This window comes from Balaenoptera physalus, assembly GCF_965194825.1.
Source record: "Balaenoptera physalus genome assembly, chromosome: 19".
Taxonomy (NCBI): Eukaryota; Metazoa; Chordata; class Mammalia; order Artiodactyla; family Balaenopteridae; genus Balaenoptera; species Balaenoptera physalus.
In genome coordinates, this window is record NC_138900.1 from 18,955,258 (window position 1) to 18,975,534 (window position 20,277).

Below are 20,277 nucleotides of genomic sequence, written 5' to 3' on the forward strand. Positions count from 1 at the left end.
AGAAAAAATACGTTTGCAGGAATTACACTTAGAACTTTAGATGAGCCACAAACACCCGCACCGTGGCCTCCTGATCTCACTGTGCAATGCCTGATGCACCAGGGCATGTGCCACCACAAGGGCCTCCTCGTTGGAATCTTCCAGAACCCAGCCCCGTACTGGAGAAATATGATCAGCTGTGGGGCTGGGGCCAAGATCAAGTCCTGAGGTAAAATCCCAGACAAGACCCGTCCGTGATGCTGTAACCACACGCACAATTCTTAGATCTTTCTGATTCTCCCTCCTGTGCTTTCACCTCTCCTAACAAGAAGGCTCCGGGTCTTCAGATGCCCAGAAAGGGCCCGCACCAAGGCCCTAAACCCTGCGTCCTGGACAGTTTCCTCCACTTGTTTTTTTCTGCAACCAAAACATTCTCATCCATTTCAGTTTACACAAAATTAAGTAAAGCATGAAAATCTGCAATTGTCTGATTCCTGTTGGTGGGAGGGGAGGTGTGGGTCCAGGACTTTCACGGGGCTTGGAGTAGACCAGGCTGGCGCTGGCTGGGGCGCCTCCCCAGGGAGCGCGGGAATCAGGAATGCACTCCTGTCCAGCGACAGCAGAAGAGCCCTTCTCCACTCAGGCTGGGGACCGAGCTGGTGCCAGTGGGAGAAGGCGGCAGGTGTGGGCTCTGCCTCCCCTCCAGCGTGCCATGAACACTGCTACACTTTGGAGCTGCGGAAGCCTGTTTGCCAGGTGGGTTTTCTTTTTTTTTTTTGCTTCATTCTCTTAGCTATAGTTTAAAAAATCCTTGCTCAATAAAGTTTCCATTTTTTTCTCTGATGAAAAACCACCACAATATTGACTGTTATGACATCGACTAAGACCCCCCAGACCTCTTCATTTACCTGCACTGGTAGTCTCTACCTTCCCTTCTAAAAATCACACTCTCCTCTTACTCTTAAATCTTATACCCAAACTCTTCTTTTCCATGTTAAGGCTTTTTCACTCTTATAAAAATAACTTTCAACAAAACAGTTTTTATGAACTGAATTCCTTTAAATCATATAAATAATCATAATAATTAAGATTTAACTCTAACAGAGCAAAACTCTGAATTGAAAAGTAGAGTTCCCAGGGTGCCAGCAGAGCGGGGATGGTGCCGGCCTCAGCAGGGACGGGCTGAGGCCCCGAGTCACATGTCCTGGCCTCATGCTCAGTCCCACCCACCCCCACAGGGTAGGATTCTGCTCACGGATGGAATTCCAGTGCCCCGTACAGGTCCTAGCACCCAGTAGGTGCTCAATAAATATCTGGTGGTTGGATGAGGTAGGAACCGTGAACATAATAAAATCTGTCTTGGAAAAGCCCGAGGACCGGAATCCTCCACATTACTGACCACTCTAAGATCACTTACAGCTACGCCAGCGCACGGCCGCGCTTCTGCAGGGCGGTTCCTGTCCCATGGCTTCCCACCTGTGCGGGCAGCGGATCCTGTCCCAGGGCTTCCCACCCGTGCGGGCAGCGGACTGTGAAATCGGATTACCAGTGCACAGCCGCCACTTGGAAGAGAACTATAAATGGCAGAGACTGTCGTGTGTGCTAACAATAGTTTCATGAAGTTTCTGTCTCAGTTGTATGTGTGAGTGTGTGTGATTTATACACACACACACACACACCTGTGAGCACTGGGTTACAATGTAAAAGGTCCCCTTAAACCAAAAAACCCATGACCACATTCATGACCCAAATAAGATGGAAAAAGCTCTGCTTTACACAGAGCCTTTATCAAATAAGCCTCCGTTTATGTGAGGCAAATAGTTACTCAGGCAACAGGTTAGAATAATTTGGATAATTTTAGGGGCCCATTCAAACACACGTTTCTTTTCAAGAAAACTGCATACTTACCATTGGATCAATCCAAACCGTATTTCCTAAAGCCAACATCACTTTTGCATCATGCAGTTTCCCATTAATTTTATGATGAATGTACCTAGTAACCTGAAAAAAAACCAAAACACTTAAGTAATTTATCTGAAGCTTTAAGAAAATACTTTATTCTGTATGTGCTCTATAGTTTTTCAAGAAGCTTTTCCATGCCTTTCATTTGAGCCTCACGACCACCCCGGGAGGCAGGTTATGGAGGCCATCACACGCCTTCACCGACAAGGGTAACCGTCAGTGGAGGCGGATGAGGACAGGTGCAAAGGTGAGTCCCGAGCACTGGGTGTTCCAGCTGCTCCAGAGGACGAGGTCACACACTGGGGCTGCCCAGCAGCAGGGACACCGGGGCTGAGGGGCCCTGGTCCCCACCAACAGCAGAACTCTCTCTCCTCACTCTCTCATTGAGCTTCCAAAGAAAGAAACAGCCATCCTTTAAAGACAGGTTGACAGCTGACAGAGGGGATGGGGGGCACGCGCCCACGCCGGGAACCACGCGGTGTGACGAGCCCACAGCACAGACCTGTGCTTGGGACTCACCTCTGCACCTGTCCTCATTCAGCTCCACTGTTTATAAGCAAACTTTTTGCTTTGCCAACTGCAATGGCTTCTTTCATATCCTGTTCATCAGACTGTATGAAATTTAGCCTTCCTTTGAAGAATCAGGAGCCTCGTTATGAACAGGACTTACTGCTCTGGTGATGTCCCTGCCGCGCCGAGGGCTGGGCCTCTCCACCCACCCGAGACGGCATGTGCTCCATGTCTTGGTACAGGGGGGCTTCTTCGCCTTCACAGTGCCTTATCCGCTCTAGTTGGTGACATCCTAGTTACCCATTCTGAGGGACCCAGAGGGAACGGCCCCTCCTTTGGAAGCTTTTCTGGACTCTCTCTCTCTCTTTCCTTGCCCATCTTCCCAATCCCAGTGGAATGACCTGGTCCCTCCGGAGAGTGTCCATCACCTATGTGCCCCCGTGACAGGGGTATCCACTTTTCTAAGTGCGTACACTGTTTATTCTCTTTAAGTAACAGCCAGTTTATTTTTAGCACAGTGCATGTTTTACACCCAAAGTGTGTGAGCACTAATGACGACAATGGCCAATCACGCCCGGCCTCTCTGAGGGCTCAGAGCTAGTCTACACATAGCGCTGTAAGTGCATTCCTGCCCAGAAACATGAAGCAGTTAACCCAAAGCCAATACTCCAAATTCAAATACACCTCAATTCTGTGTATATTCTGGGTTAAATATATTCTGAAAGTCAACAAAATACAAAAAGCCAAAATAACTCACCTTTGGATTCCATTCAATTTCATTGTCCGCAGGTTTCACTCTACAAACGATAAACTCCACAGCTTGCGGGGGCAGAGTGTGGAAACTTTCTGGGAGGTGAAGCAACTGGTCTCTTGCGATGAGTTCAGTCCTGCCTTCATCTATGAACTTCACGAGGACATTATCCAGGGCCCACGTGTCCTCCTTCTGGCTCGTCTCCAACACCTGAACCCTACAGGACAACAGTGGCCTCGGTCTAACACAGAGACCCAAAGGGACATAATCGTCGCCTCGGCTTCCTCGTTAGAAGCAAACCCCACAAAAGTTCCCTAAACTGCATGGCTTTACTCCATACTAGAAATAAAATAACTGGAGTCATCAAGAGCACTTAGCCATGATTTATTTAATTCAAGTATACCTATGTTGAATAAAGGAAATTCCTTTATCTGACAACACAAGAAAAATTAACATAGCAAATTAAATGTTCCAAGGTTCTCAATCTGGGCTATCACCAAGCGGGGACGGGTGGGGCATTCGAGGGACGTCAGTGCAAACAGGCACACGAGGCAGGATGGAACGCTGACAGCGCACTTCTTGAGCTGACCTAGCTAACTTACGTAACCTCACCAGGGCTCAGTCTGCTTATCTGTAAAATGGGAACTGTGCCCACTTTATAGGAATTTCGTAAGAATTTAGTGAGTCGATGACGGTCCATATGTAAATGTCACACTGTCATCCACGCTCTGTGCTCAGCAGCCCCAGGGCAGATGAGCCTCGAGAGTACAGCTGAGCCGGACTAGGGTGGGCACGACCCCACCAGCACCCTCCCGAGAGGCAGCCAGGCTCAGTATGTGTACACCGGTCAGATGCACAGAGATGAAAAGAGGGATTCAATGCCACGTGAAGTTACCTTATGCTTCACAACCTCTTGAGATGAAATAAAGAGACATTTTACCTGTGGAAAACTACTTTTTCTGCTAATCCATATAATCCAAATTTCTCCACCTTTTCAACAGTTGTTTTGTTACTGGAATCTTCAAAATACTCTTTCATTTCAGCAGTAAGAGTTGCATAAAGATCCACATGTTTATCAACTATACGACCAAAGTAATTTGTTGCATTCAAAATATAAAAGGGTATTATCTGAAACATAAACAGTAAACATATTCAGAAAACAAACTCACTCTAACACACCATTGTAAAGCACTTGTACTCCAATAAAGATGTTAAAGAAATAAAATAAAATAAAATCCCTTCAAAAAAAACCTCACTCTGAAGCAAAGAGGTATCTGCAGAAGTCAGCACCTGACCTAAGAGCCCAAAGCACACAACAGGGATTTAAAAATAAACTAGGAAACTGACCAAAACACAAAATAAAAACCTTAGCATACACAGAAATAATTATAGTTTCACTTTAAATCTAATGGAAGGGGTTTTGGGTAAATATTAGTCTAAAGCTTTATTATTAGTAAGTGTTCCTTTGTTTACTTTTTAACTGCACTTTATAAAAACCCTTAAAAGAAATAGCCTCCTCGTCTCTTGAGCCCTTTCTGAAGTATTTTAGTAAGAGCCTGCTGTGTATGAGGCACGAGGGACACAGAGAGGAAGCATGTCCTACAGGGACCCTAGGCAACCACGGGTGGACAGATGTGCCACAGCTGGTGTGTGGTCAAGAAGACAACTCTTCACGGGCAAGCGTACGCAGGGTTATTGGCATGTGTCGGGGTGTCGGCGTGCACAGGTATGCAAGAGTACGGAGGAGGCCTTCCAGACGGGGGGCAAACAGTATGCATTAGGGCAGGGAGCCCTGGCTACAGAGCAGGAGTGAGCAGACGGCAGGAGTGAGCAGTGGTTATTTGGTGGGCAGTGCCATCTGGGAGGCAGGGCAGGCAGGGGAGAGGTCAGCCCTTGTGACCAAAAGGTGCTGGATCTCACAGGGCTGACAGCCTGTGGCTCTCCTCTGTGCTCCCCCCCGCCCCAGCTTCATTGCCTGCCCCCTTCACACTCGCCATAAGCCTTGTCCTACTCCACAAACATTCCACATAACTCCTACCTCAGGGCCTTTGCACTTGCTGCTTCCTCTGCCTGGAATTTCTTCCCTAGATAGTCTCATGGCTGGATCCTTCTTATCATTTGGGCCTCAGGGCAGCTGACCCCTCCTCAGAGGGCCCCTCCCTGCCTCTAATTTCCAAAGGGCCCCGTGTCCCCCAGCACACACCGCAGAACTTCACTGCATTTCATCCTCTCCGCAGCACGGTCACCATCTTACTCACTGCTGACCATCCCCACTGGAAGGAGAGCCGGGAGAGGACAAGTAGCACATCTATCATGGTTCCCAACCCAGCCATCCTCCAGCCCGTGGAGAATCTGCCTCAGTGAACCCCCAGTGCTCTGTCAAGCCGGCCCTCATCTTGGGCAGGGAATTCAGTATTCCTTCTAGCCTGGCACATGGCCTCTCCCAGGGAGTCTTCTCCCCTATGGTTTAGGGGCCCCAACAACCTGGCATCCCAGACAGAAGCCCACTGGGTGACAGGAGTCAGTGGGGAGGAGGTGCAGGGGATGGGAAAAACTCTCACTACAATGTTATGAGAGCTTGGCAGGATATAACATACACTCCAACTGCAAATATATTTCCTGAAAGATGCACAAAGAAAAGTAACAGAGAAAATATACTAAGATGCCAATGGTGACTGTTTTAGGATGACAGGAATAAGGGGAGAGTTCCTTTTCCCCCACATTTCCTACGTTAGAAGGCTCTGTGTTCAGCACACACTGATGAACAAAGTCCAGGCCGAGCAGGCATCAGTCTGTGGCAGTCCCCTCCACACGGCATCAGCACATCCACGACACACTGAGCTGGCAGAACGGAGGTGGCAAAAAGCAGCTTGTGGACTGGACTCTCCTGACAGGAGGGGCAGAGCGTGAGGCCTCCAGACGGGTGACCCACTCGTCCTGGTTCCAGCACCGAACATCCCGGGTGGCGGGAAACCCCTCAGTCCTGGGCACGTGGGAGGGTCCCTTCTGGCCACACACCTCCCCACCTGTTTCGATTCCCCTCTCACCAGTAATTCAGTTTGTTAAGGTTGCAGGACACAAGGTAAGATACAGAAATCAATCGCATTTCTAAAACAATTAGAAAATGAAGTTTAAGGAAAAACAACAATGACATCCAAAAACATGAAATACTAGGGATAAGTTTAACACAAAAAGTAAAAGATCTACTGAAAATTGTAACACATGGCTTAGAAAATTAAAGATGACCTAGACAAATGGAGTGATATACCACGTTAATGGACTAAGAAGACTCAGTACTGCTAAGATGTCAATTCTTCCTGTACTAATCTATAGACTTGAAACCGAGTAGGACCCTGTGGGGCCTTCCCATGGCAGACCCCTCCCCCATATCCTCTGCTTTAGCTTCTCTATGAAGTACCCAGGTAATTGTATCTGTGTGTGTTTCCTGAGTTGTTTTACAGATGTGAAAACCCCACACCAAATAGAAGATGTTAACTACTTGATGACCAATGAGCACATAGCCCCCAGGCCTACTGGGGCCTAAGGATTGATAATGTTAATCCCCGTGACACCTCTCTGTTATCTCACCATCAACCAATCAGAGAATTGTGCAGGAGCTGATCACCTACCCTCTCACTCCCCGTCCCTCACCTGGCCTTAAAAATGCTTTCCTGAAACCCACTGGGGAGTTGGGGGTTTTTAAAGCATGAGCCGCTCGTTCTCCTTGTATTGGCACCTTACAATAAACACTGAACTTCCTTCACTTCAAACTGGTGTCAGTAGAGTGGCTTTACCATGCACACAGGCAAGTGGACCCAAGGTTGGTTCGGTATCAGACTCAATGAAATGCCAATCAAAATCCCACCAGGATTCTAAGTATAATAGATATTGGTAACCTGAGTCTAAAATTTTATATGGACATGCAAAGTAATAGTCAAAAGGATACCGAAGAAGACAGGCAAAGTTGGAAGACCTACCCACCAGTTTTCAAGATTATAAAGCTACAGTAATCAAGCCAGTGTGATACTGTATAAGGACAAAGAAACCAAGGAGCAGAATAAAGAATTCAGAAATCAGGACTTCCCTGGTGGTCTAGTGGTTAAGAATCTGCCTTCCAATGCAGGGGACGCAGGTTCGATCCCTGGTCGAGGAACTAAGAACCCACATGTGAGGGGGGCAACTAAGCCTGCGTGCTCTAGAGCCTGCGTACCACACCTAGGGAGCCCACGCACTGCAACAAAGAGCCTGCGTGCTGCAACTAAGACCTGACACAGCCAAATAAATAAATAAATAGTAAAAAAAGAATTCAGAAATCACATATATGGTCTCCTAATTTTTGTCAAAGGTGCCAATGTAACTTAGGGGAAGAAGAAGGTCTTTATAGTAAATGATGCTGGAGCAACCAATTATCCAGAAGAAAAAACCTTGCCTCCTTTTAAAAAACTCTGCCACATACAAAAGTTAACTTGAGATGCATCACAGAGCTAAATGTAAAACTATACAGCTTCTAGAATAAAAACGCTGGGAAAAATCTTTGCAACCATATGGTAGGCAAAGATTTCTTATGGCATGAAAAGCACAAAATACAAAATAAAAAAGTAAAAAACTAGGCTTCATCAAAATTAAAAACTTTTGCTTTTCCATTGGGAGAAAACATTTGCAATATATCTGACAAAGGATATCTAGAATATATAAAGAACTGTTAAAATTCAACAAGAAGGAAACCCAAATAAAAAATGGGCAAAAATTCTAAACAGAAAGTTAACAAAAGAAGAGATACAAATGGCCAGTAAGCAGTGGAAAGATGTCTAAGATTCTTTATCACCAGGGTAACACAAATAAGATACCAGTGCAAATGCAACAGAGTGGCAAAAATTACAGACTGAGAATACCAAGTACTGATGAGAATGTGGACCAGCTGGAATTCTTGCATGCAGTGCTGGTCAGAATGTGAAATGGTACCACCTCTTTGGAAAACTGTTTGGCAGTTTCTTACAAACATACACTTATCATATGACTCAGCAATTCCACTCCTAGGTCTTACTCAAGAGAAAAGAAAATGTACCGTCAAAGATGTAACACAAATGATCAAAGCAGCCAGAAACTGTCAACAACCCAAATGTCCACCGATCTGTGAATAGACAAACACACAATGGAATCCTACACAGCAATAAAATAGAACAACACAGGCGAATCTCAAAAGTAATACACTGAGTAATAGAAATCAGACTCAAAAGACTACATACTGTACAATTCCATTAATATGAAATTCCAGTAAAAGACAAAACCATAGTGACAGAAAGCAGATACCCTGGGAACCAGGGGTATGGGGGTATGTAATTTAAAAACTCCCTGCAAACAAAAGTCCAGGACCAGATGACTTCACTGGGGAATTCTATCAAACATACAAAGAACAACTAATACCAATCCTTCTCAAACTCTTCCAAAAGATTGAAGAGGAGGGAACACTCCCAAAGTCATTCTATGAAGCCACTATCACCCTGATACCAAAAGCAGACAAAGATAATACCACAAAATAAAATCACAGGCCAATATCTTTGATGAATATAGTTGCAAAAATTCTCAATCAAATATTAGCAGACTGAATCCAACAACACATAAAAAAGATCATACACCACGATCAAGCTGGATTCATCCCAGGGTCACAAGGATGGTTCAACATACGCAAATCAATAAATGTGATACACTCCATCAACAAAAGTAAAGATAAAAACCACATGGTCATCTCAATAGATGTAGAAAAAGCATTTGATAAAATTCAACATCCATTCATGATAAAAACTCTTACCAAAGTGGTACAGAGGGAATATATCTCAACATAATAAAAGCTATTTATGACACATCCACAGCCAACATAATACTCAATGGTAAAAGCTGAAAGCCTTCCCGTTAAAATCTGGAACAAGACAAGTGTGCCCACTCTCACCACTTCTATTCAATGTAGTATTGGAAGTCCTAGCCACAGCAATCAGACAAGAGAAAGAAATAAAAGGTATCCAAATTGGAAGAGAAGAAGTGAAAGTATCATTATAGGCAGATGACATGATACTGTATATAGAAAACCCTGAAGACTCCACACAAAAACTACTAGAACTGATAAATGAACTCAGCAAGGTAGCAGGATACAAGATTAATAACATACAGAAATTTGTTGCATGTCTTTACACTAACAATGAAATATCAGAAAGGGAAAGTTAAAAAAAAAAATCCCTTTTAAAAATAAAATACTTAGGAATCAACCTGACCAAGGATGTGAAAGACTTGTATGTTGAGAACTATAAAACACTGATAACGGAAATTGAAGATGATTCAATAGAAATATATCCCATGCTCTTGGATTGGAAGAATTAATATTGTTAAAATGGCCATACTACCCAAAGCAATTTACAGATTTAATGTGATCCCTATCAAATTATCCATGACATTTTTCACAGAACTAGAATAATCCTAAAATATATATGGAACCATAAAAGGCCCAGAATTTCCAAAGCAATCCTGAGGAAAAAGAACAAAACTGGAGGCATAACTCTCCCAGACTTCAGACAATACTACAAAGCTATGGTAATCAGAACAGTGTGATACTGACACAAAAACAGACATATGGATCAATGGAACAGAACAGAGAGCCCAGAAATAAACCCACACACCTACAGTCAATTAATCTTCAACAAAGGAGGCAAGAATATACAATGGAGAAAAGACAGTCTCTTCAGCAAGTGGTGTTGGGAAAGCTGGACAGCTGCATGTAAATCAATGAAGTTAGAACACACCCTCACAACATAAACAAAAATAAACTCAAAATGGCTTAAAGACTTAAATATAAGGCATGACACCATAAAACTTCTAGAAGAGAACATAGGCAAAACATTCTCTGACATAAATTGTACCAATGTTTTCTTAGGTCAGTCTCTGAAGGCAACAGAAATAAATGCGAAAGTACACAAATGGGACCTAATCAAGGTTATAAGCTTTTGCACAGCAAAGGAAACCATAAACAAAATGAAAAGACAACCTATGGAACAGAAGAAAATATTTGCAAATGATGCGACTGACAAGGGCTTAATTTCCAAAATATACAAACAGCTCATACAACTCTAAAACAAGAACAAAAACAAATAACTCAATCAAAAAATGGGCAGAAGACCATTTCTCCAAAGAAGACACAGAGATGGCCAAAAGGCACATGAAAAGATGCTCAACATCACTAAATATTAGAGAAATGCAAATCACAACTACAATGAGGTACCACCTCACACCGGTCAGAATGGCCATCATTAAAAAGTTTACAAACAATAAATGCTGGAGAGGATGTGGAGAAAAGGGAATCCTCCTACACTGTTGGTGGGAATGTAAATTGGTGCAGCCACTATGGAAAACAGCATGGAGGTTCCTTCACAAACTAAAAATAGAGCTAGCATATGATCCAGCAATCCCACTCCTGGGCATATATCCAGAGAAAACTCTAATTCGAAAAGATGCATGCACCCCAATGTTCATAGCAGCACTATTTACAACAGTCAAGACATGGAAGCAACTTAAATGTCCATCAACAGATGAATGAATAAAGAAGATGTGGTATATATACACAATGGAATATTACTCAGCCATAAAAAAGAATGAAATAATGCCATTTGCAGCAACATGGATGGACCTAGAGATGATCATACTGAGTGAAGTAAGTCAGACAGAGAAAAACAAATATTATATGATATCACTTATACGTGGAATCTAAAATATGACACAAATGACCTTATTTATGTAACAGAAACAGACTGACAGACATAGAAAACAAACTTATGGTTGCCAAAGAGGAAAGGGGGTGGGGGAGGGATAAATTAGGAGTTTGGGATTAGCAGATACAAACTAATACATATAAAACAGATAAACAACAACAAGGTCCTACTGTATAGCACAGGGAACTATATTCAATATCCTGTAATAAAAAGAATATGAACAAGAATATATGTGTGTATATATCTATATATCTATATATCTATCTATCTATCTATCTATATATATATATGTATCTGAATCAGTCTTTGCTGTACAACAGAAACACTACATTGAAAATCAACTATACTTCAATAAAGTAAAAAATAAAAATAAAATTAAATAAAAAGGAGGGTCTTGGTTAGAGGGGTTCTGGGAAGGTGGCCACAGTGAGCTGTTATATTTTTTGACTCTCTCTGAATCCCCCACATAAAGACAGACAGAGCAGTGAGACAGCAAAGCCAAAGCCAGGGACATACTGCAACAAAACGTAATTAACAAAATATCCCCATGGACCCCAAAATAAAAGCAGATGAGGATGATAACATAGGAGAAACTCCAGGTGACCCTGGGTTTGGCACTGACTCTTTGGATACAACGACAAAAGCACAATCTGTGAAAGAAAAAATTGGAAAGTTGGACTTCATTAAAATTAAAAATTTCTGCTGTCCAAATGACACTATAATCATCTTTTAGTATCCACGGAGGATTGGTTCCAGGACCCCCTGTGAATACCAAAATTCTTGGATGCTTAAGTCCCTTACATAAAATGGTGTAAGAATTTGCATATAACGTAAGGACAGCCTAAGGATATACTTTAAATCATCTCTAGATTATTCATAATACTTAATACAATGTAAATGATATGTAAATAGTTGTAAATACAATGCAAATGCTATGTAAATAGTTGCTGGACCACTGCAAATTCAAGTCTTGCTTGCCAAATATTTTAGATTTGAGGTTGGTTGAATCCATGGATAACAGGAGCTGACTATATAAAGAAAATGAAAAGACAAGCCAATGGCTGGGAGAAAATTTTTACGAAACACATATCTGATAAGACTAGTATCCAAAATATACAAAGGACTCTTAAAACTCAATAATAAGAAAACAAACAACTCAATTAAAAACTGGGCAAAAACCTGAACATATTATCTCACAGATATTTCAGCAAAGAAGACATACAGCTGATAAATAAGCATATGAAAAGGTGCTCAACATCACATGTCATCAGGGAATTGCAAATTAAAACAACGAGATACCACTACACACCTAATTGAATGGCTAAGATCTAAAACACTGACAACATCAAATACTGGCAAGGATGTGGAACAACAAGAAGTCTCATTCATTCACTCTGGTAAGAATGTAAAATGGTATAGTCACTTCAGAAAACAGTTTTGTAGTTTCTTACAAAGCAAAACATAGTCTTACTATATATAATCACACACAACAGTCACACTCTTTGGTATTTATTTACCCAAATGAGTTGAAAACTTCTGTCTACACAAAAACCTGCACTTGAATATTTATCCTAGCATTATTCATAATTGCCAAAAATTGGAAGCAACCAAGATGTCCTTCAATAGGTGAATGGATAAACAAACTGTAGTATATTCAGCAATAAAAATAACCTATCAAGCCACAAAAAGGCATGGAAGAATCTTAAATGCAAACTGCTAAATGAAAGAAGCCAGTTAAAAAAACCTACACCCTGTATGATTGCAACCATATGACATTTTGAAAAAGGCAAAACTACAGAGACGGTAAAAAGATGGGTGACTGCTAGGAATTCTGGGGAAGAGGTAAAGGGATGGACGGGTGGAGTGCACAGGGGATTTTCAGGGCAGTGAAAGTATTGTGTGTGATACTGTAATGGTGGATACGTGTCATCATACACTTGGCAAAGTCCATAGAAGGTACACTACAAGGAGTGAACCTTAACTTAAACTGTAGGCTTTAGTTAATAATAATTATCATGGGGGCTTCCCTGGTGGCGCAGTGGTTGAGAATCTGCCTGTCAATGCAGGGGACACAGGTTCGAGCCCTGGTCTGGGAAGATCCCACATGCCGCGGAGCAACTAGGCCCGTGAGCCACAACTACTGAGCCTGTGCGTCTGGAGCCTGTGCCCCGCAACAAGAGAGGCCGCGACCGTGAGAGGCTCGCGCACCGCGAGTGGCCCCCGCTTGCCACAACTAGAGAAAGCCCTCGCACAGAAACGAAGACCCAACACAGCCAAAAAAATAAATAAAGTAAATAAATAAAGTCAGGAGCTCTTTAAAAAATAAATTAATTAATATTTAAAAAAAAAATAATAATAATTATCAATATTGGCTCATCTATTATCACACATGTACCACAATAATGAAAGATGTTAATCATAGGGGAAACTGGTGGGGGGTGCCGGGGGAGAGTACAGGGGAACTCTGTATTTTCTGCTCAGTTTTTCTGTAAAACTAAAACTGCTCAAAAAAATAAAATCTATTAACTTAGATAACAACAACAAAAATAGCAGATGAGTAAAACCCACCCACATCGCAAGACCTGCATGGCGTCACTGTCTGTGCAGGAAGCAGCAGTGGGAGGTATGAGCTCGTCTGAAAGACTAGGACCAGGAGGATTCCACAAGAGGCAGCAGGTATTCACCGCAAACACGGTGGGCCGGGCTGACAAGGGCAGCTGAACCGGAAGGCTTTCACGCATTCTGATAGTGGGTGAAGGCTGGGCCCCTGTGAAATCTCCTAACTGTCCACCCAGGGACAAGAAAGATGAAGGAAGAAAAAGGCCAGATATACCTGGGTGAGGGGCACAGAGCCAGGGCATCTCAAAAATCTCAGAAACTGTGTTTTCATTTTTTTTTTTTTAACAAGACATGGAAACAACAGAAATGGAAACTCTGAAATTAGAAAGGTTATCCTGACCCACACCTCCTCCTTAAATTTAAGGAAAAGGAATTTTGTCAAAAAATGAGCAACAGCAAAGTATCAAGGTCAAATCCCATGTTGTTACAATAATAAAAAAGGGAATAAGAAGCAGAATAACAGTCCCTAGAGACAATGAAGGCCACCAGGAAAACGTATCCACAAAACAGATTAAAACTGTACTCCAATTTCAAAACTAGCTGCCTTTTAGCTTATTAAGAAAATGATATATGATATAAAAGAACCACATAAATCAGAATTTTAAAATGTAGAAATGAGGTGATAGAACTTGGGAAAGAATCAAAAATTAAAGAAAAAAATCATTTCATCAATGAAACCTGTATTGGGTTGAATGGTAATCCATGCCTCCCGCCATGCCCCCAAAGAAAACTATCTCTGTGCTAACTCCCACGATCTGTGACTGTGACCTTATTTGGAAAAAAGGTGTTTGCAGATGTAATTAAGTATCTCTGGGTGAGGAGATCACTGTGGATTATGCGGGTGGGCCCTTTATCCACTGACAAATGTGCTTTGTAAGAGGCACAGAGAGAAGAGGAGAGGGTGATGTGAAGATGAAGGCAGAGACTGGAGGGACGTGGCCACGAGGTGAAGACAGGCCAGGGAACGCCTGGAGTCAACAGCAGCTGGAAGAGGCAGGAAAAGGACTGTCTTCCAGAGTCTTCAGATGGAGCACAGCCTGCTGACACCTTGATTTCAAATCTGGCTTCCAGGATTGTGAGAGAATAAATCTGTGCTGTTTTAAGGCACCCAGTTCATGGTATCTGTACAACAGCCCCAGGAGACGAGTACAGCATAGCCACACAAGGAGGAGCACAGGCATGAATGAACATAACAGATTGGCCCTAAGGGAAAGGGAAGGTGAAGGCAGAACACTCAAACTCAAAAAGGAAGGAAGAAATAACAAAAAAAAAAAGTCACAAGAAAGTGACAACTCAACTCAGCAATTCTATCTGCATCTCAGAATATTCCCCAAAGGAATAATCACGGATGATCTGAAAAGGTTCACGTAATCATCACATTATTTTTAATAGTCCCCAAAGGGAAACAACTTTCTAAAAATATATCTAAGAAATCCCTAAATTTAAGTGGTTTATCTATCTTCCAATTTGATCTTGGTTTTCTGAACAAACTGGCACCTTGAAATACAGCACAATATAAGAACCCTTAAAATAAGTGCCTACTGTCAGATTAATGGTGGTAATTAATACTGCCATAATTGCATTCTATTAAATTCTACCTCTTAAAGAATGAAAGTTGTTCATTAAAATGACCATTAAGCATTGGACAAGTTCTTTAATAGGACTTACTTTTATGTATCCAGACACTGGTAGAGTTTGGTTGGATAACTTCCTTGGCATGTCTACTTCTGGATTAACATGGTGTCGATCAGGACAGATCCTTTTGTCTCTGAAAAAAAAGGAACAGGATTTTAAAACCAGGAAAAAACAATAACAATTTTCAACATGAATTTTAAAGTATTCACCAGGAAAATTAATCTAGAATCGAAATCAGAGAACTTGTATTCCAAATGCTGTAAAGTTAAGTAACCAAATGCTGTAAAGTTAATTAAATCCTTCAGATGACACTAACAGTGTGTAAATAAGTGGAAAGGGATCCTAAAATTTAACTGGCACTGAGTAAACTTAAAGGACAGAGTTGGGGCTTCCCTGGTGGCGCAGTGGTTGAGAATCTGCCTGTCAATGCAGGGGACACGGGTTCGAGCCCTGGTCTGGGAAGATCCCACATGCCGCGGAGCAACTAGGCCCGTGAGCCACAATTGCTGAGCTTGTGCGTCTGGAGCCTGTGCTCTGCAACAAGAGAGGCCGCGATAGTGAGAGGCCCGTGCACTGCGATGAAGAGCGGCCCCCGCTTGCCACAACTAGAGAAAGTCCTCGCACAGAAACGAAGACCCAACACAGCCATAAATAAATAAATAAATAAATAATTTAAAAAAAAAAAAAAGGACAGAGTTACTGCATTATTTCTCCAGACAGTCTTAAATGCAGTACGTAAATGAACAAAACATACTTCCAAAATAAAGACTCTGCATCAGAAACACATCACTATAACCCACAACAGAGGCCAAAGAACCTCTAAACCAGGAGCCATTCCGTAACCCAAACTGAGAAATAGTTAAAGCTTCAGTTTTAAAATTCAGTATTTTATTTAAAGGCATAATGGAAATTGCTGCTAATAACCTGGATAATGTACATAATTCAAAGAAGCTAATTTCAATAGTTATCTTAAAATTAAATTCAATCCAGTAGGTATCTAACAGACATCTACTACTCAGTCCCAGAGATCCACTGATCAAGTATTGGCATCGTGTCTGGATCCCTGACTTAGGGATCTCCTGACTGTTAAGATATATCCATGTTCTCCAAACTGATTCATATAATCAATGCAGCTATCAAAACTCCAGCAATGTTTTTGAAGAAACTGACAACCCTTTCTAAAATAAACATGGAGATGCATTGGACTTAAAATGCCAAAACCACCTTGAAGGAGAGCAAAGTTGGAGGACTTAAATACCATTTCCCAAGACCCACTATAAGCTACAGTACTTAAAAAAGTGTAGTACTGGTGTGAGAATAGACAAATAGACCAATGTAACAGAGAGAGTCCACAAATGGATCACATATACTATCGTCTGGTTTATGTCAAAGGCACCAACTCAGTGAGAACACAACAGCGTTTTAAATAAAGAATGCTGGAGCAAGAGATTATCCATACAGAAAAAAGTAAACCTTGCCCCATATCAAACACTATACACAAAAATTAATTCAATATAGATTATATGCCTAAATGTGGAAGCTAAATCTATAAAACTTCTAGAAGAAAATATAGAAGAATGTCTTCATGATCTAGAGATAGGCAAATTATTTCTTATATTAAAACACAATAAAACAGTAACCATAAAACATTTCATCAAAATTAAAAATGTCTGTCCATTGAAAGACTCTTAAAAGAGTGAAAAGGCAAGCCACAGACTGGGAGAAGTTTCTCAATGCATATATGCATCTCTCTGACAAAGCAGTTGTATCTAGAATAAACAAATTATTCCTATAAACCAATAAATACCCCATTTTAAAAATGGGCAAAAGACCTGAACAGGCATTTCACAAAAAAGGATGTCAAATGTCCTACAATCATGTGAAAAGCCATTCAATGTCATGAATTCTTAGGGAAATGCAAATAAAAATAACAATGGTTTCCCCCTACACCCCCATGAATACTAAGTGTTGGTGAGGATACAGAGCAACCCAAACTCCCTCACACACACCTGGTGGGATCATAAGATGACCAACTGCTCTGGCAAAGTTAAACACACGTCTACCCCATGACCCTGCAATACCACTCCAGAGTATAATATATACCCAAGAGAAACGGGTGCATATTTCCAGAAAAAGACATGTACAAGAGTGTTCATGGCAGCTTCATACATAATACAACTCACAGGCCCGTCAAGAGTAGAATGGATATATATATCATGATATATTTATACAACAGAATTTTTAAAAAATATTTATTTATTTATTTTGCTGCGTCAGGTCTTAGTCGCAGCACACGGGATCTTCGTTGCGGTACTTGGGATCTTTTGTTGTGGTGCGCGGGCTCTTCGTTGTGGCACGCGGGCTTCTCTCTAGTTGTGGCGTGCGGGTTTTCTCTCTCTAGTTGTGGCGCGGGTTCCAGAGCATGTGGACTCTGTAGCAGTTTGTGGCACACGGGCTCTCTAGTTGAGGTGCGTGAGCTCAGCAGTTGTGGCACACGGGCTTAGTTGCCCTGCGGGATGTGGGATCCTAGTTCTCCGACCAGGGATCGAGCCTGCGTCCCCTGCATTGGAAGGCGGATTCTTTACCACTGGACCACCAGGGAAGTCCCCACACAATAGAATTCTGAGCCACAAAATAAATAAATAAATAAAATACCAATACGTGCAACAACATGGATGAATGCCACAGACAGTATTGATAGATTGAGCACACTACAATTCCATTTATATAAAATTCTAAAACAAGCAAAATTAGTCAATGCTGGTAGATAGAATAAGGGTGGTTACTTCCGGAGGAAGAGCAAATTGGGAAGGAGCAGGAGGGGATCTTGCAGGAGCTCCCTCAGAGCTGGGTAGTAGTTCACATGTGTTGCATACGCATATAACAATCATCAAGCTGTAAACTTATCATCTGTGCAGTTTACTGTATGTTACATGTCAGTTATAAAAAAGATGACTGGCTTACTTGCAAAAACCAAAAGCCTTAAGATACGGACAAAGAGGCCTTCTGGCTTTTTTATCTTCTTTGGCTTCCAGAACCCCTGCAGTAAACTCGTACAGCTCTGAAGGAATCTTGGTATCTGCTCGCTCCAAGTAGCGCAGGACACCAACTGCGTGGCAGGCGTTTCTCTCCGTCAGCAGCAATACAGATTTGGTGTTTTTATCTCCCTGTTCTGCAGGAGAACCCTTAAAGTTGGGGGTGAATAAAGGAAGTGGGTCATCCATACCAGTCTCAATGATAAAACCTTCTGGACTCTGAATGTGTCATTATGTGGAAAATGCCAGTGAAATATTAAATGATAATATAAATCAATCAAACCTGTTCAGCTACACTCTGAAAACGATCAGACATGCAATACAGGCGTCCACCAAAAATTTTTGGCGAGGAAGGAAAGCTGAAGTGAATCACACACGTGGCATCGGTGATGGCCAAGAGTGGTATGCAATCATCTGTTAAGGCTGGAGAAAAGGATTCGGACAATTTCAAATGAAGCTGGAATTTTACTGCACATACTTTGCAGAACAATTCCAGGAACCATACTTCAAAACACTTCTTTACTGCATTTTACTTTTCAGATGTAAAGAAACTTCCTTCCCATTTCTTTTCCCAAAATTTCAAAGCCCAATAATTAAATTCCAGAGAAAAGTGGTCTCCTTTTTAACTCGAAAAATGCCTCTATTACAAATCTTGGCTGCCCATATAGTTTTCACTTATTTTATACATTTTGACTTTTATATTTCCAATATTAAATTTAACAATCATTTACAACGCGCTTCATCATAGGCATATACATACGACAGTGATCCTTAAGCTGGAATTGCAGGGAGCACGGCTAGACCAAGGGCCGCTGCCTACGAACCTGAGACACTTGGATTCCACCTCAGTATCAAAATCTTAGTCAAGGTTAATTTTCACTTTGAAATTCACATTACTAATACATTCTCAATAAATCTGGGAAATGATGAGAAATTTGGAGAAGAGGTAAATAAATTAACGAATTGAAGACATAATTCCTATTAGCTCAGCCTTCTCTAAATACAAGTAGAAATTAAAATACTTACCTAATACAATGTGAGAACCAGAACTTAACTTCTTCTTCCACTGTTCTGAAACACTTTTTAAATTAAAAATCATTTCTTTATGCATTTTCAAGCAAAATATGGAACTGCTTTCTACTACCTAAAGATGAAACCAAAGGGGCCAGTTCACAGTCAGGAACATAAGCTTGAAGATAATTTTTCATCAATAATTATCGATACAAATCATTTAAAATTATCTGTGAGGGTCTTACCTCACTGATCCACTAATTCTAAGAATGAAATGGTTGTAAATTTAAAGAAATATATTTTCAAAATTCTGTGGTTTATATCTAAAAACTTGCTCCAGTGAAACACACATTATTTTGCTAGAACTATTTTCCTTCCTTTTAAAATAACGTGTACATACATATATGTGCATGTATACATACTTGTATGTATATTTACCTACACAGATTATCTGTAGAGATATGTATACGTATACATGAAATTTATGGTACTATTGTCAAGAGGGTACTGTTGTTTTTCACTATACCTGCTAGTTCATTTTTGCTAAAGGTGGATGCACTACTGATTCTTTTGTATCTGGCCTCATTTCTACACTTTAGCATTAATTTATACACAATTAGATTAAATAAATCTTTAGCCAATTTATTTGGCTTTTCTGGCTAAATGATGATATATTTTAGCATTATCGTCTCTATTTTCTTAAATAGAGGGTTCAGAAGATGTTGGCACTTCTTCATGAACCAGAGCCTTTTCATGCTCTGCCAGGTTCCCCTTGTGGACCGTTGGCTTCCGTGGGAAGGCTCCTCCCACACGCCTGGCTCCTCCTCTCAGGGTCAGGCCTCCTGCTGTCCTTTGTTACTGTCACCAGTGCTGTGTGGCAGAGCCCATTCTGACTGATACTGAACTTGTAAAATTTTACTTCCCTGTCAAATACGTAACTACCCCAAGTAATTCTCTGGTGACTCAAGATTCAACCACAGTTTAAACAAGCAGTAAGAACGTTTCATGTGTGGAAGGGCTC

The 20,277-nt window shown here is 41.5% G+C and overlaps 1 protein-coding gene across 4 annotated transcripts in view; it reads right to left on the reverse strand.

Annotated features, from left to right (window-relative positions):
- TDRD12 (tudor domain containing 12) overlaps nucleotides 1–20,277 on the reverse strand; it is an 81,697-nt gene that overhangs the window by 10,158 nt on the left and 51,262 nt on the right. For all 4 annotated transcript variants that reach the window (XM_082437563.1, XM_082437564.1, XM_082437562.1 and 1 more), the window contains 7 exons: nucleotides 19,272–19,389; nucleotides 18,529–18,668; nucleotides 18,175–18,395; nucleotides 15,244–15,343; nucleotides 4,143–4,330; nucleotides 3,209–3,419; nucleotides 1,888–1,980 (listed from right to left, as the gene is read on the reverse strand). In XM_082437563.1, the coding sequence (XP_082293689.1) occupies nucleotides 1,888–1,980; nucleotides 3,209–3,419; nucleotides 4,143–4,330; nucleotides 15,244–15,343; nucleotides 18,175–18,395; nucleotides 18,529–18,668; nucleotides 19,272–19,389 (1,071 nt within the window). The remainder of the gene's footprint in view (nucleotides 1–1,887; nucleotides 1,981–3,208; nucleotides 3,420–4,142; nucleotides 4,331–15,243; nucleotides 15,344–18,174; nucleotides 18,396–18,528; nucleotides 18,669–19,271; nucleotides 19,390–20,277) is intronic.